General features: G+C 43.6%; 1 protein-coding gene across 1 annotated transcript in view; it reads left to right on the forward strand.

Annotated features, from left to right (window-relative positions):
- Positions 1-17087, forward strand: part of tgfb2 (transforming growth factor, beta 2) — an 80283-nt gene that overhangs the window by 24497 nt on the left and 38699 nt on the right. The window contains exon 2 of the mRNA XM_080200546.1: positions 2429-2592. Coding sequence (XP_080056672.1) covers positions 2429-2592 — 164 coding nt within the window. The remainder of the gene's footprint in view (positions 1-2428; positions 2593-17087) is intronic.

A 17087-nucleotide genomic window follows, 5' to 3' on the forward strand; every position in this document is an offset into this window, starting at 1 on the left:
TTAAAAAAGGTAGAATGGTCTTCCTCATCTGGAAGTAAATTGTAATCTTTTTCTAACATCATCTTCAGAGCAGCACCTCCTGTGCTACCAGTGATAAACACCTTTGTTGCAAGATTGCATAATTCTTGATTCGGAATGAAGCTGGCAATTCAGCATTGTGTTGTGCTGGAGTGTGGGAAGTTCTTTTCATGTGTACTTTTTGAGAAGTATGTTGAGACTGCACAAACATAGTTTAGTTTAGCAATGACAGTAGTCAAGCATGGGGTTGTATTTACTCTCAATTTCCTCCTATTCCCTTCCCTCAAAAAGGCATTGGCTCCCTACTGTGTACAGTTCTATGAATTCCAATCATCTTTCAATAACGTACCCCAAATGATTGTTATTTATGTATTACCTTTGACATTGAGTGTTAAGGGCTTAGTGAACATCAGAGGTGTCATAACCAAGCCTGATCCTGTCCTCAGCTAATATTTACAACTAATATTTACAAACACACACATAGGGGCCACTGGATAATTTGTGAGCCCTAGTTTACCTAACCCATGGGTGTCAATACTAACTCTACTACCTTTACCCTCATCTCAGCAGAGAACAGGTCATTCAGAATGCACCTGCCACAATTTTACTGGCACACCTTGCCCCAGAATCAGGGCGGATGAGACTCACAGAATGGCTTTCTCCTTTGGCCTTGGAAGGGACCTTATGAGCCTTGGGCAAGGGAGGTGGTAAAATTCCGGCAATCAGGTCTGGGACTTTCCAAGCCTGAACTGCTTAGCTTCTCGATGTACTTGCTGAACCTCTGGGAAGCCGGTCGGCCTGATTTTGAACTCCAGAGCCAGAGGAATAACATGATGAATGAATGCAGCATCCAACCCCAAAGAGTAGCTGACTTTAAAAAAAATGTTTACAGACATCTGCTATTACTGGAGCTGTTTAGATCTCTAATGCATGTATCCTTTGAAAATTGCCAGGAGATTTTAATGATTAAATAATTCAAGTACTGCAGTGATCATTACAAATCAGCACTAATCAGATGGTGGGACACGTTTGGCTCACAGGGAAACTTTTCCGCATCCACATATTGAAGTCTTTTCTAAAAGGAAATGGAATTAAATTGCAAGACTGACTGGAAGAAGCCATGAAACTAATGCTATGAATTTTAATTCAAACCATTTCATAAAGGGAAAAGAGAACGTAGAATCCTGCAGTGCAGAAGGAGGCCATTCGGCCCATTGAGTCTACACCGAACACAATCCCACCCAGGCACTATCCCCATAACCCCATGTATTCACCCTGGCTAGCCTCTCTGACATTAAGGGGCAACTTAGCGTGGCCAATCTACCTAACCCATACATCTTTGGACTGTGGGAGGAAACTGGAGCACATGGAGGAAACCCATGCAGACACAGGGAGAATGTGCAGACTCCACACAGACACTAACCCAAGGTGGAAATCAAACCCAGGATCTTGGCGCTTTGAGTCAACAGTGCTAACCACTGTGTCACCGTGCCACCCTGAACATATGTATGTAGGATGATACATGGTTGTAACAAGGTAGTTATTTAATTAAAGAACCCAGATAACAGCATAAGTGGCAAGAACACTTCAGGCCCTTGAGGTGCTCAGGGACCTCAGCTGAACCCCTGAGGTTAGGTTACAGCCTTTTACGTCATTTCAACCATACCATTTGATACATAATATTTTCTTTAATGCTCTTATGCTAATGCCTGATACCTTGCAGAATGTGGATAAATTTGGTGGAAGTTTTTTGTGTCTCTACTGTTAAAGTAAATTATTCATTTGCCAGTTTCATCAAAGCAAATGTTTTATTAATATCCTCGTTAGTTATTATGGTACATTGTCTACAGAATCTAGCTGAGTGTGCCCCAGAAGGGCAATATAAGAGAGTCATTTACAAATTCTAAAGCAAAATTGTGTGGAATAGAGTGTGTCAGCACTTCCGTTACAGTGTTATCATAGTAACACTTCATCTTACAGCTCCAAAGAGCAGACAAATAGAACGCTTACCCTACATAGAAACCTGAAGCAGAAACAGAAAATGCTGGAAAATCCCAGCAGGTCTGACAGCATCCACGGGGAGAGAATAGAACCAACGTTTTGAATCTAGATGATCCTTTGTCAGAGCATAGAAACCTGAAGCTTTGTTACCCTCTGAAACAAGTTGTTATTGAATAATGCCAGGTTTAGGGAATGTGGAAAATATCATAATTTAATGATTTACACTTAAACTAATTGCTTATGAAACCTTGGAGCAGGGGTCATAGACTTCATTATATTTATATGGGACTGTCTGGGAACACTGACTGAATCTATTAATTTACACTCTGGCTTCAGCTGTTTTTACTACTATGCTTGCTGATCTTGGCTGATACACTGACTTGTCATTGCTCTGTACATTTCCATGTAGATGTCATCCCATCCCAACAATATAACCCATACTTCAGACGTGTGTACTTAGACGTCACTTCAATGGAGAAAAATGTTTCGAACCTGGTGAAGGCAGAGTTCAGAGTGTTTCGTTTACAGAACCCAAAGGCAAAAGTAGAGGAACAACGGATAGAACTTTATCAGGTAGTTTTTCATTTTTCAAAAAGGGTTATTATATTTAATGTTCTTTTTATTTGCTGATAGCTTTAATGTTCAGTAATTGCTGGACATGGGTATAATGAACCATTTCATTTATTATATAATCTTTAAGAGCGATGTGGCAGCACAGTAGTAAGCACTGCTGCCTCGCAGTGCCAGGGACCCGGGTTCGTTTCTGGCGTTGGGTCACAGTCTGTGTGGAATCTGCATATTCTCTCCGTGTTTGCGTGTGTTTCCTCCGGGTGCTCCGATTTTCTCCCACAGTCCAAAGATGTGTGGGTTAGATTGATTGGCCATGTTAAATTGACCCTAGTGTCACGGGATTAACAGGTAAATATATGGGGTTACGGGAATGGGGCCTGGGTGGGATTGTGGTCAGTACAGACTTGATGGGCCAAATGGCCTCCTTCTGCACTGTAGGGACTCGATGATTAATGGATTCTATGATGTAAGTGTTTACATAAGGGGAGGGCTCTTAATCGAGGAACACTGTGCTTTGCAAACATGCATGTCAAATATTGAAATTTCATGTTTAAGTGTTATAGGTATTTTGGCACAATCATCCCAGAACATCCTAGCAGCGCTAAAAATATACACCACGTGCAGAGTTTGGGAGAACACGGGGATCCCAAGATTGTTCAGCACAACCTTTGGTAGCTGACGGGAGAAGGGATTAGCATGGACTCGACATTTCTTTTCAATTAATGATCCAGGTTCTACGAGCTTAGAATTCATAGCATTTTCAGCATTTCAGTGCTGGTTCTGTTTTCATGATCTGCTGTTCTTGTGGGAAAAGTCATCCTGGTGTTAATGTGAGTCAGCAATCTACTGTGTTATGCTCAAACATGAAGAGACAGTTGTAACTTGGCATTGCTTAAAATACTTGTAACCTTTCAAGAATCAGTTAGTTCTGTCTTCAAAGGCTGAAGTAGCTTCCAGTTCAAAATAAAGGAACAGAATGAGAAAAACTGAAATATTTGTTGGAGGGTGGGGGGAGAGGGGGAGACTTTGCTCCCAGAGCTAAGTAAGTATCTATATGTCCCATCACAAAATCTTTTGTTTCACCAATATACAAAATGTATTTCTGTGTTCTTCGGTTTTTCTCGACACAAGTGGTGAATATATTGGGTAGACCAGCAGCTTAAGTTACGAAAAGCTTAGGTCTCACAGCATTCTCAGTACGATCCATTGTTTTTATGCATAGACAAAAGTATTTGGGGGCGATCTTACTAAAAAAAATTCAAAGGCCCGAACGAGTGTGAAAATGGGAGAGATTCAGATCCATTTTTCCGGTGAGGCCATAAGTCCAATCTTATGCCACCCTGAGCAAAGAATGAAACACAATGTGTTCCCCACCACTAGGGGAAGGGGATGGGGCCTAAGCTCACCTGAAAGCCAGCTGCTCACAGTAGGGTGCACAATCGTGCATGCGCAGATCTCTCTGTTTTGTGCAATGGAACAGATATCAGTCAGACATCTTTAAACTACCCACCCCGCCCCCCCACCCCCACCCCTGGATATCAACTGCCTCCTTCCCACCGAATTCACTGGCCTCCTTGGCTAATTAACCACCCCCGTCCCCCCAACTTCCCTAGATATCACTCCATCCCCTCCACCCACCCTCAGTCGATTGCAGCCTCCCCAGCCCAGTCAATTTCACCCTCCCCCCCCGCCCCAACCTGGTCACCTCCTCCACCACCCACCCCCTCTCCCAACCCGGTTGATCGCCAACCCCCGCCATTGACCTGTTACAGATTGTGCAGCTTCCTCTGCCCATACCAATCCCCATTGCAGAGTATACAGCTTCCCTCTGCCTGCTTCCCCTTAGGCCCTATCTTATCCATCCCACGCCCATCCTCTTAAGCTCTGACTCCTCAGCCCCCATCCCTTGACACCACCCAGTGCCCATTGGGCATTGCCAAATCCCAGACTGGCACTGCCCAAGGGTTACGGACCCCTGCCCCAACCTTCTGGGGGGCCTCAATGATCTCCAGTCCGACTGGTGAGGCCATCACGACAGGTCCCCATTGATGGTGACCATACATGATCCCTACTGGTGAGGACTTTCACCAGTAAGGCCGCCAAGGTATGTGAACCCGGATGGTTGCATCCCAAGCTCGCTAATAATATTTAAATCCAAATTTAAATAGATTTAAATAATATTCTGTGGAAAATCCAGGCCAGATAAGATGGCGAGAGGCAAGAAAGTGGGCAGCACCCCAATTTTTGCCTCTCGTGTGATCTTACCAACTCGTTCCACCCATCAACCAGCAGAACGAGAAGGTAAGATCATCCCCTTTAGGTTTTGTCTTCATGGATAAAGGATCTGAATGATAAAATGTGGCTGCACTAAAGCATTGTTAAAAATGCTGAAATCAAATGCACTAAAACAAGAACGATTTAAAGATTGTAAAGCAATAATGCTGGCTATAAACCTGTATGATGTAGAGATTTCGGCGTCGGACTGGGGTAAACACAGTAAGAAGTCTCACAACACTGGTGTTGTGAGACTTCTTACTGTATAAACCTGTATCCCAGGTTCTTTCTTGCTCTTGATTTTAACATGTATTTTCAGCTCGTGGGGCTGTGTCAGCTTTCCTGAGTTTATGAATTTTATTCATTACATTTATTATAAATTCAACATTTCTGAGTTTTCTAGATCAGTATCGATGTCCACAGGATGCTGTCATTTAACCAATTTAATATGGTTTCCCTACAGTATTAAACAATTTACTCAGCAGAAAGAACGAGTTACATTAAGTCTGTTAAATATGATTTACCTATTAGGCTGTAAGCCGTGACGAATATGATATTGAGAGTGTAATTTCTCTATTAGAAGGAGAACTGTAACTGCCCAAGGGAGAGGAATATTTTGAATGGTTTCTTTATGATACTCTGATCACATTTGAATTTTAGCTACATTAAATTTTCTATGGTTGTAGGTGCTATACTATTATCTGAAAATAGGCTGTCGGTATTACTCCCACTTTTGGTGTTTCAAGTGAGAATATTAGTATTATGATGGATTTGAATTATGCCCATTTCTGTCGAACATAAAGCTGAACATATCTGAAATGGTGGTATGTTTTAATGTCATTGATTATATCAGTGTAGCTGTTACACTTGTGTATTATTATTTGTCTGATGAAATTCCCTTGAAGAGCCTTGTAAAATGTCTTTGTGTTTAAGGTATTGTTGTATGATGTTGTACATGGCTGCATGCCATTGTAAGGTAAAGGTGGTCAGTACAGCAAGGGTTAACAAGGGACTGGAAAATAGCACTGCCCATGGTATGATGTATGGAGTCACACAGTAATAGATGGTAATAGACAGGTAGAATAGTCTATAATGAACCAGCCTGTTTGGAGCAGCACCATGACCGACAGCAGTATCTAGGATCTGTACGTAGTTAATGATTAACGGTAAATAGTTTATGTTTAAAAGTACAAATTTCAGGATCTCATAATTGAGACATCAAACGCACCAATAATAAAACATGTTGCTCAGCAGTGACACCATAATACAAAAGGTATTATATAAATGCAAGTTGTTGTTGCTACTATCAGCACAAGCCCATTTTCATGGATCAATGCAGAAAATCAAGGAATAAGGAAGCTATAATATCAAATATCAAAGAGCTTTAATCAAACACAAAACAAGCTACAGTTGGAAGAGCCATCAAAACAACTAAGGGATATGAACAACAATACCATCAACAACTTGACTTTATGTAATACCATTAATATAGTTTTTTAAAAAGCTGCTTTCCAGAAGCATTATTCATACTGAGCTATGTAAGAAGGTGTTCGCAAGTAGGTTTTAAGGTGCATCTTTAAAGAGGGAAGAGAGATTGAGCAGTGAGATAGAGCAGTGTAGAGAGGGAATTACGGAGTCCAGGGCTGAAGAAGTTGAATGCACAGTTGATGCTACCAGGACTTGATGGTTTGAGTTGTAGGGAAAGTCAGGATAGACTGGGACTTTTTTCCCTGGAGCTTAGAAGACTTAGGAGTGATCTTATAGAGGTCATTGAAATAATGAGGGGCAAAGATCAGCTAGATAGTCAACATCTTTTCCCAAAGGTAGGGAGTCTAAAACTAGAGCGCGTAGGTTTAAGGTGAGAGAGGAGAGATACAAAAGCGTCCAGAAGGGCAATTTTTTCACACAGAGGGTTACGAATGTCCAGAATGAGTTGCCAGAGGTAGTAGTAGGGATAGGTACAATTTTGTCTTTTAAAAAGCATTTAGACAGTAACATGGGTAAGGTTGGTATGAAGGGATACGGGCCAAAGGTGGGCAATTGGGACCAGCTTAAAGGTAAAAACTGGGCGGCGTGGACAACTTGGACTGAAGGGCCTGTTTCCATGCTGTAAACCTCTATGACTTTATGACTCCATGCAGAAAGATCAGTGAAAGGAACTTGAAAGGAATGTCAAGGCTAACAGTGAAAGTAGTTCAGAGTATACTCAGCAGTGCACATGGGAGCTGGGAGTTGAAAAGAGACATGGAGGGTTGGATTTTATGGGGTGCCCTGGCAAATTGGAGAGGCCTACCTACAATCCTGATAGCTACTGTGCAGGAATTTAGTGCTAGGAGCAGTGTCAATTACTTTAAGTCACCCCTTTACTGGGAGGAAATCCTCCAGTAGTGGCTGCTGCTGGAAATATAGGCAGTCCTGTCACAGAGAGGAGTCTAGGGTCAGAGGTCTCACTGAAGCTTGTTAGCCTCTTGGGGTTGGGGGTTGGATTCAAGAGACAGCGGGGGGAGATAAAGAGGCGGATGACCTTTGTTGAGGGCGGGCGCGTGTGTAACCTCCGATAGGCCCAGGAGGTCCACCCCCAGTTGCCCAACACCAGCCCACTGTGCTGAAGTTGCCAGTCTTCCCACATGGCACATATCTCCCTCCACTACTGGTAAGATATCAGCAGTGGTGGGGTGAGGCCCTTAAGCAGGCATTGGTTGGTCACTTCAGGGCCTCAATGGACCCAAGAGTGGACAGGGGGTCCAGTGCCTCCCTTACCTCTCTAAAATTTCAGACCTGTCGGCAATGGAGAAAAGGCCACCTTTTTTCAGGTCTTCTGGTGCAGAGTTGTTGACAACCAAAGTCCAGGACTGTGTACTGAGGGAACGCACTACAGGGCAACCTTTGACTGCCTCCTGCAGGCAGGGAGGGCCTTTAGGCTTGCCAGGCGGGCTGACACTCTGACCTGCGGCAGGGTGCCAGCCTCCAGGCAGCTGATCTGCCCCTGACATGTTGGGAAGCAGGAAACTGGGAAATCCCAGTCAGCCTCCTTAAAGTGTGCCCAACAAGACTGAGCCTAATGAACCTAATTCCCACCCTGCCTCATGGAAGTGGATGGTCTTCCCAGGCGCCATGCCCACATTAGCCAAAATGATGTCGGGAATGAGATCAGGATATCAGCATGCTGGCTGGCCTTAGAAGTTTTGCGCCCCATCGTTTCCATTCTTGGCATCAGTGGAGCCTTAGAATTCAGCCATGTGTTTGTACTTCCTTGGGTGGAATTTTATTCCCTGTCTCTGCAGGCCAGGACTGTAAAACAAGGCGAGTCATCCAAATGCCCATTGACTTCAGCCAGACTGGAAGATCCCATCTGCTGGAAGGTCCTGTCCATTGAGCGTAGAAGATTGAGAGTTGACTTAATCAAGGGACTTAAAGTGTTGAAAATAATTTGATAGGGTGGGTGAAAAGCTTCTTTAAAATGATGAAAGATTTTGAAAGGTTAGAAAAGGAGTATTTCCACTTGTGGTAGAATCCATGAGAAAGGGACATGAGGTTAGAGCCAAGGCATTTAGCAGTGAAATTAGGAAACATAGCTTTGCACAAAGCGTGGTAGAAACTGGAACTCTTTTACCTCCAAGTCTGTGGATGCCAAAATTGTAACTTTCAACCTCAGTCTTGAAAGTTTTCATATCCCTTGAAACCCTTACTTAAGAAAAATCTAACAATCTCAGACTTAAAACAGGTTATAGATGCAAGGCAGGTGGATGGAGAGACTGAATGGTCTACTCCTATTCCACTGTTCCGATAATTAGCTGGCAAGTAACTATCTCTTACTGTGTGCAATAACATACACTGCATTTCTTCCAACTTCATAATTCCATGTACACATAACAGCACAGTAAATGTAGGGGAAGGGGATGGATGGGGGTTTTGGTGGGGGCAGGTGTGGATTTCTCTGTGATTCCACCCTAAACAGAGAATAACAGAAAGCCTAGCCCCACTGCCCCCAACAACCACCACTTGTTTCCCACTGGCTGTTCCTACCGTGTCAGCAACATTACCACATGAAATGATGATCAAAAAATGGTGCCCAGGAACCTGCAGGGTTTCCTCATTTCCAGGAAGGCCACTGGGAAGGTGACAGTGGCCAGGATTTCATGTTCTATCACAGCAGGAGCAGCTGTAAAATCCTGGCTTGTAAGTCCCAGAAAGCAGTTACAAAGGACACTTCAGCATTTACACCAGTAGGGGGAGAGAATCATTTCCTCTCCCTCCAAACATTCAGCTGCTGAAGATCTTTTACCAGGGCCTCCAGCGGATGCCTTTATTCCCACCTTTATAACGCTTCTGCCCCTTTTTAGACTCCTTGTTCCCACTGCAGTTTTTTGAGTTGCATTGGTGGGTTCCATCTTGTTGGAAGGTATCCTGCCAAGAATTTGTTGTGTATATATAAAGAGCCACAATGAAGGGAGTAGCAACGTACAGCATGTACCCACATGCATTTGTGCTTTGGTGATGCATTACCATTCAAAGGAAAGAACGTGGCTGACCAGAGAATTATGTAGCACAAGTGAACAATAACAGATACAGCAACCTGCACTGTGGAGGTGCATGCCAGCAATGTGAGAGAGGAACCCTACACTGCTATTAATTGGTAGAGAGCCATATATCAGCCTGGCAGTTCCGAAAAATAACACCACACTACAATTAGGCTGATTTCAGCTGAGAACCTCATTAGCACACTCTGAAACATAAAAACACACTTAAAGCAAGTGGAATTCAGACTAAACAATCAGGAGCCAAGGAACCCACCAAACTAAGGCCACCTTCCTTCTCAAAGTTCCTCTTTATGCCTGAACATTAATGCTTTAAATCATCAGACCATCATACATGTGCAGTTGACAGGCATGGGGCTTTTTTAATATTCGGTGTAAATCATTTTAATCCTGGGACATGCAGTCACAGACACAGAACATATATTTATGCCTTACTGAAAGGAAATGATTAAAACAACGTCATTGAGAATGCCATGAAACACCAGAAATAAAACCTGAGGGGCCATTGTGCCTGAGTAGATTTACTGCCCATTCAGAACTGGCATAAATTCAGAAGTTTGCATAAGCTGCACTCTGGAATGGGAGTGGGGCAAGGTTATTGAGCAACAGAGATCTTCAGCCAAGGTTCTTTTGAATAGGCAAATTGGTGAAAGCAACGGCAAGTGATTTATTCCTGAATTTCCTTGAACTTTTACACTGAAAATTGGCATTACAGTGATTATGCTGCTTTTCTGATAGAACTTTACAGGACATGCTTTATATACATTCATGACTGTGCAGGGAGCCATAGAGTATGAGAGGGAACGCTTCACATGCTTTCTCTGCTGTTTATGGAATCTAACATTGCTATAGGAGATTGTATTTCTTGAACTTTGTGCTTTATATTGCGAGGAACGCTCTCTTTAAAAAGCACAAGCTCACAAAGAAACTTGGAAAGGTTTGTTTTGCAAATATAAAAATTAATGTCCTTGTATTTTGTTGTGGGTTGTTCAAGCCTGAAGAAAATCAGCCATGGGTAGAGATGGTGGGATTTGGTTATTTTCTTAGGGCAGCTGTTTAATAGTTTCAGTTAAACCCTGTCTTCTTATGCCAGTGCAGGAGTACCATAGCTCCATGTTTAGGTTGAAGACTGGAAAATCTCCTGAGGTGGTGTTGAGAATATAATTAAATCTTTGTTTGAATGCCAGATGGACTCTGTGCCATCAAGATCCTTTTATAGGGATTCACCAAGATGGCACATTGGCAGAGTGGTGGCATGGCCTGGTGGCAGTGTAGACAGTGCCACAGGATAACAGGATGCAGACAAATAGGAAGAAAGCAATGGAGAGTAAGCCTCTCAACCCCCTCGGGCCTGTCCTACCACTCAACTTGATCAATGGCTTCAATTTCTCACTTAGCAAATTCCTGAACTTAGCCTGACCATCAAGAGGAAATAGAGAATATAGCCCACACACTTCACAACAGGAGGGGAGGAGTATCCACAAGAGAGTCACACTGAGAGGTTGTTTGTAGTGAAATCATTTACAGATGGCTCAGAGCAAGTTCCCTGCCCTTCCCCTCTCCAGAAGAACTATTAGAGATTCCCACGAAGAAGCAAAAAAAAACTATGGAGCAAAATACTGCGGATATTGGAAATCCAAACAAAAACAGGAAATTTGTATTTATTTGTTCATGGGGTGTGGGCATTGCTGGCTGGTCTCATCCCTGAGAACATTTAAGAGTCAACCACACTGCTGTGGGCCTGGAGTCACATGTAGGCCAGACCGGAGAGCACAGCAGATTTCCCTCCCTGAGGGATATTAGTGAACTAGATGGGGTTTTTTTTAACAACAATTGACAATGGTTTCATGGTCATCAGGAGACTTCTAATTTCAGATACTTATTGAATTCAAAGTTCACCATCTGCCTTGGTGGGATTCAAACCAGGATTGCCAGAGCATTGCACTGGGTCTCTGGGTTACTAGTCCAGTGATTAATCCAACACCACCGCCTCCCCTTACATACTGCAAACACTCAGCAGGTCAGGCAGCATCCGTAGAGAGAGAAATGTAAGTTAGTTAATAGGCGGAATTCTATTGGTGGCCTGGTGGTGAGGACAGAGTTGGGGTGCCAAGAAAATGGTGGGGGAGCTCCGTCAGAACCATCCTACAGTCGGGCCCCAAAAGCAAACAAGGCAGCTCAGACCAGTATTTCCATTTTCCCATTTTACTGTTGTTTTTTTTTCCTTCTGGGGGAGACTTTCCAGTGGCGAGCAGAAGGCGGGTCTGAGTGTGGGGTGGTTGCCCGCACTCCGGACTCAGGCGTCTAATTTGCAGAATCAAGGCCTCAGTTCTAGTTCATGTTGCCAGGCTGCTGGGATTACACTGATGGCTGAGCCGTCCCTGCCTCATCAGCTCCATGGAGACAGCCTTCTCACCCGGGCATCCTCAGAACAGCAAGTTCCATGGCCCAACAAAGGGGCTGCCAGCATGAAAGAAATCCCTCTCAGCCCCAATGAACCCACCCTGAGGAGTTTCCCCTCCTACCACTCTTGCCCCCCCTTGCTTCCGCCCCCACCACCACCACCACCATCACCATCACCACACACACACACTACTAAATGACTAAATATTAAGTTGAATGAGAAAACAGTTAGAACTGCAAAATAAGAATACTGGTCCAAAGTGTATTTGTTTTTACTACCTGCCTAAAGGAGCCTCCATGCTGAGGCGCTCCTGAGCTTTACGGCCTGCCTTGGCAGTGCCCACGATTCCTGATCAGACTCTGAGGCTTCAGTGATGCTGCTCCTCTGACTAGTCCAACAGTTCCAGGAGCCTGGCAGTTTTTAAGTTGAAGTTTATTTACTTATTAATATATCAAGTAAGCTTACATTAGCATTGCAATGAAGTTACTGTGAAAATCCACGCGTTGCTACACTCCAGCACCTGTTTGGGTACACTGAGGTGAATTTAGCATGGCCAATGCACCCTAACCAGCACGTTTTTCAGACTGTGGGAGGAAACCAGAGCACCAGAGGAAACCCATGCAGAGAGGGGGAGAAGGTGCAGACTCTGCACAGACTGTGACCCAAACCAGGAATCAAACTCGGGTCCCAGGCGTTGTGAGGCAGCAGTGCTAACCACTACGCCACCGTGCCGCCCAATCTTTGTGCAAGAAAATATTTCTTTTTGTTCCCTCTCCCCACCCCCAACTCTCCCACCCCATATCAGGAACACAAATGGGATTCTGATCCAAATGAGATATTTTCTGACTGACTTCTGGGCTACTTCTCCAGTGATTGGATTGTTCTACCAGCAGTCCTCTCGCTACAAGAGGACACAGGTTTAAGGTGCTGGGGAGTAGGTACAGAGGAGATGTCAGGGGTAAATTTTTCACTCAGAGGATGGTGGGTGAGTGGAATCGGCTGCCGTCAGTGGTAGTGGAGGCGAACTCTTTGGGGTCTTTTAAGAGACTTCTGGATGAGTACATGGGATTTAATGGGATTGAGGGTTATAGTTAGGCCTGGTAGGTAGAGATATGATCAGTGCAACTTGTGGGCCAAAGGGCCTGTTTGTGCTGTGGTGTTCTATGTTCTATGTTCAGAGGAAGCCAGGGAGAAGAATCGTTTCAATATTTGCCATTTTTAATCTCTAGTACTCCAGTTAATATAAAGGAATATGGAGATCCAGATATGTGGAAATAGTACAGCATTATTTATGTGCTGTAACACAGTGCATTGCAATAACTAGATTTTTTTTATCAACAAAGCATTACTGATTGGCTCTTATGTAAATGCAGTTGTATGAGTAAAATTTAACCTATAAATTAAGAGTTTCTATTCAAACAAGTATGTCAATTCAGTCAGTCATTGATTAGTGGAGACTAACTTGTTTCTCCCCAGAACATGCTCTTGAACAACCTATAAATATGGTGCTGTCTCATTCTGAAATCTTATACATTCAAAAATAGCTTGTCTCTGTAATTATATGTTTTCAGGAGGCCATTATTTTCACAAAATACAAGGCAAGTGGCATCCACGTTCTTTTCTTGGGAAGGCAGGAAAGATTTGCTTCAATCTGCCAAAATTGAATTATGTAAATAATACCACCGACAGCTGTACCAGAATAGTCGAAGAATACCTCCCTTAATAAATGCCCCTTTAGTGATGGCAAGAGAAAAGCACCTGAGAGTGATGATTTCTATCTGATGGAAAGGAGAGATATGAGGGTGGGCCATGGCCTCCCAGAAGCAGCAGCATTCTTCGCACTTCTCAGTTTGTTTTCACAAAACAATCTCCTCATAAAATCAAATAAAAATGCTAATGTAATTCTTGGAAGGTTGGTGGGGGGAGGTGGAGGGGAGCAAGTGGTAGTAATTTTCATTCTGAAAATTTGATCAGGAATAAAATATATTGTCCCAAGAGTCTCAGCCTTAAATGGTCGTGTTAGATCTGAACTTTTAGCTCTCCCTTAGCAGGGGGGAGCAATTGCTGACACTGCAGCATTATACTGTGGGAAATGAAGAAGCTTCTACCTACTACATTGTATTGGATCATGTATAGTCACAACATGAATATAATCTAGAAAGGCGCCTGTTGGCCACTTTGAATTGATACTAGCTTACGGCTACATTCTGCAGTTATCTTAAGCTGCAGGCAATAGCATTTTGCTTAGCTTGGCATTGCTACCCTTATCTACTCTTTAAAAGTAATGATTTCCCAAAGCACATGCAGTAAAGCTGATAGCCTTGCTATTTCTTGAGATATGGAATGTATGAGGCCAGCCAGTAATATAAGAAGCCAAGCTCTTGACTCCAAATCAGGAGGCTGAAAGGTTTGGTGAGCCCCTTTAGCTGATTGTTGTCTTTGGGAGCACATTGTTCGTTGTTGGTGGGTTTCATTCGATAAAAAGCTCCACACAAAATTCAGTTCAGGCGAGGCCCAGTAGAATTTTGCCAATTCATTTTGTTAAAAACTCCTGCAGCCTAAACCATTCACATCCACCCTGTGGAACAGGCAAGGAGGTAGGAGAAAATGGGGGCTTAGTTGGGGAAATATATTCATCAAAAATTAGACAGTAAAAATGCTCATTCCATAAAATCCCTACAGTGCAGAAGGAGGCCATTTGGCCCATCGAGCCTGCACCAACAACAATCCCACCCAGGCCCTATCCCCATAACCCCAAGCATTTGCTACGCTAATCCCCTGACACCGAGGTGCAACTTAGCACAGCCAACCCACCTAACCCACACATCTTTGGAGTGTGGGAGGAAACCAAAGCACCCAGGGGAAACCCACGCAGACACAGGGAGAACGTGCAAACTTCGCACAGACAGTGACCCAAGGTTGGAATTGAACCTAGGTCACTGGCGCTATGAGCTGCAGTGCTATCCATTATGCCACCTTGCTGCCCCTTTCAAAGATAAACATCTATACATCTAAAATGGAAAAGCATGGAATGTGAAGACTTGTGTAAGCTAGTTGATCTCTGGTAGCAGGGTGGTGCTCCACGGATAGACCATGCAAAATGATCCTGGCTTGTTGCTGCTGCAGGCTATGTAGCTAACATGGTGTAAACTGGAATCTCTTCTGTAATCCTCCTTGAAATGGGGTGGGATAATAGTAGAGACTGAGAGGAATGGGGCATTGATGCCGACTGATGTATTATTGAATTGTCTTGCCTCTAACCCCAACAGAATTCCAGTTGAAAATTCTTTCATGACCTACTACATGCAAGTGGTCATGGCGGCAGTGGGAGGAAGGGACATCTTAGCCAGATATTACTGATACCTGGGTCTCTTTCTGCTGCCTCCAAGGAAAGGTGGCGATAGGGTTGGGTCAGCTGTGGAAAGGATCCGCATTATTTGGAAAAGAGATAGAAGGACTTGTAATGACATCCTTTCCCTCCAGTGCCTTATCTGTTCAATGCCTCAATCTTAAATGTGTTGGGTCAGTCTCCGGGGTCCTGTGCTATCCCCCACCCCTTCCTGTGCTGCAACAGCCGTCCTGCTACAACACAATCTTAAATTCCCTGGCCAACCACTGATAGGCTCGCACTTCCTGCTGGGTCTTGCAATGAAAATCTAATGATCCCCAACAGGAAACTGGCAGATTTGGGTTGGTGGTGGGCAGAAGCTCTGCAGAGAGTTAACACTGTCATGGTGAAGGAAAGAAATCCTACCGTCCCTTTGTATAGAAGCAATGTTCTTTTTGACATTTCCTTCCCATGGGTGACAATGTGGCCGATTTCAAAGGAAGATGGTGTTAGTGTGATGTTCCAGATAGAATTAAAGTATCTTTATTAACTTTGCATGTAGTTAAGCTATGGCGATGTTCTTATCACCTTCCTCACAGATCAAGTTTTTTTTCCCTTATGGTCTAACAGAGAGTGTTTAGTGGGAAAATATTTCTGTTATTTATTCCGTTACCATGCACACACTAATTGAATGAAAGATAAAAACCAGTAAACTGTTCTAACCCATTGTAAATTTACTCACATACAAATAGGCTCTACTATATATAAATGTCACCATTGTCACAAGCTCAGCATGCCCTCTGAATGTTTCTAACTTTCTGTGTGGCTGAATAGCTGGCACGCCACCGTTCCCTAATTGCAGCACACATGTTGTCATTATCCGTAGGAATTTAATCAGATCATCCCAGTGCCAATATTGAGCTGTCCTCTAGAGTCATTTGGATCATTTATTTAAGTGTTGTCACGTTAGCAAATACCTGACTTGCTGACGTGCACATGCATTCACATAGAAACCTGGTTATTGATTGCGAGACGACCCGCCAATTGTGCTGTAAGTAATCCTTTTCGTAGGTAAGAAGTTTTCCATTGCAGATTTTATACAGCAGGTGTCAAACTGTAACACAAGTGAAGGAGGAAGCAGGAATATATGATGGATGTATTTATTTGTCTTGCTTCCAATATAAATACTGAGTGTTGGGGGATTGAATTAAATCCGACTGTGCTAAGGACTGGGGGCTGATTATCATCCAAGTCAATTTGGAATGGTTTAGATTTGGTATTAATCCTTTCTAAGCCGTTAAATAATAACGCTCTATTCAATAATTGTTGAAGAGGCGGAGGTGAAACATTGGAACCCCTGGCAGCGTTATTGGATCTGGTGTCCAGTGCGCCCACAAGCTGGAGAACAAAGCTGTGACCTACACCCCTTAATGAAAACCTTAATGAAATCCCCACCTGTTTTCCGACGGGAATTTCCACCAGCCAGTCCGGACATAGTTCTATAATAGGACAGGGCAAAAGTTAAACCTGCAGAACTAACTTCCAGTGGATTCCACAGTCCAGGATGCTCTGTCTGCGACCACAAACAGGGCCTTCGGATCCTCAAAATTGGCCCCATTTACTCATGAAGGTCTCTATTCAGTTTCTGTTCACGACCACCCTGAAAACACGGAAGTTGCCTTCCAGTCAGAGACTGATTGAAGTCAGATTGACTATTTGTAGTAAGCTGACTAGGTGTGTGTTCTGCAGAGAAACAGGAAGGAGAACTCGTGTCTACTAATTCCAGAAGATATGCCCAAGCCACAGGAATTCTATGAGGATCTAATACCTTTCACTTTGCCTGCTTTCTCTCTTGCGTGCTTGTTCCCTCTGTCTTTGAGCTTTGATATATCGACCAAATGTCTTTCCCTTTAGCTACGGGTTCATAGTGCAGCTGTGTCCTTCATACAAATTA

This window comes from Carcharhinus amblyrhynchos, chromosome 12 (assembly GCF_965287045.1).
Source record: "Carcharhinus amblyrhynchos chromosome 12, sCarAmb.v2.hapA, whole genome shotgun sequence".
NCBI lineage: Eukaryota > Metazoa > Chordata > Chondrichthyes > Carcharhiniformes > Carcharhinidae > Carcharhinus > Carcharhinus amblyrhynchos.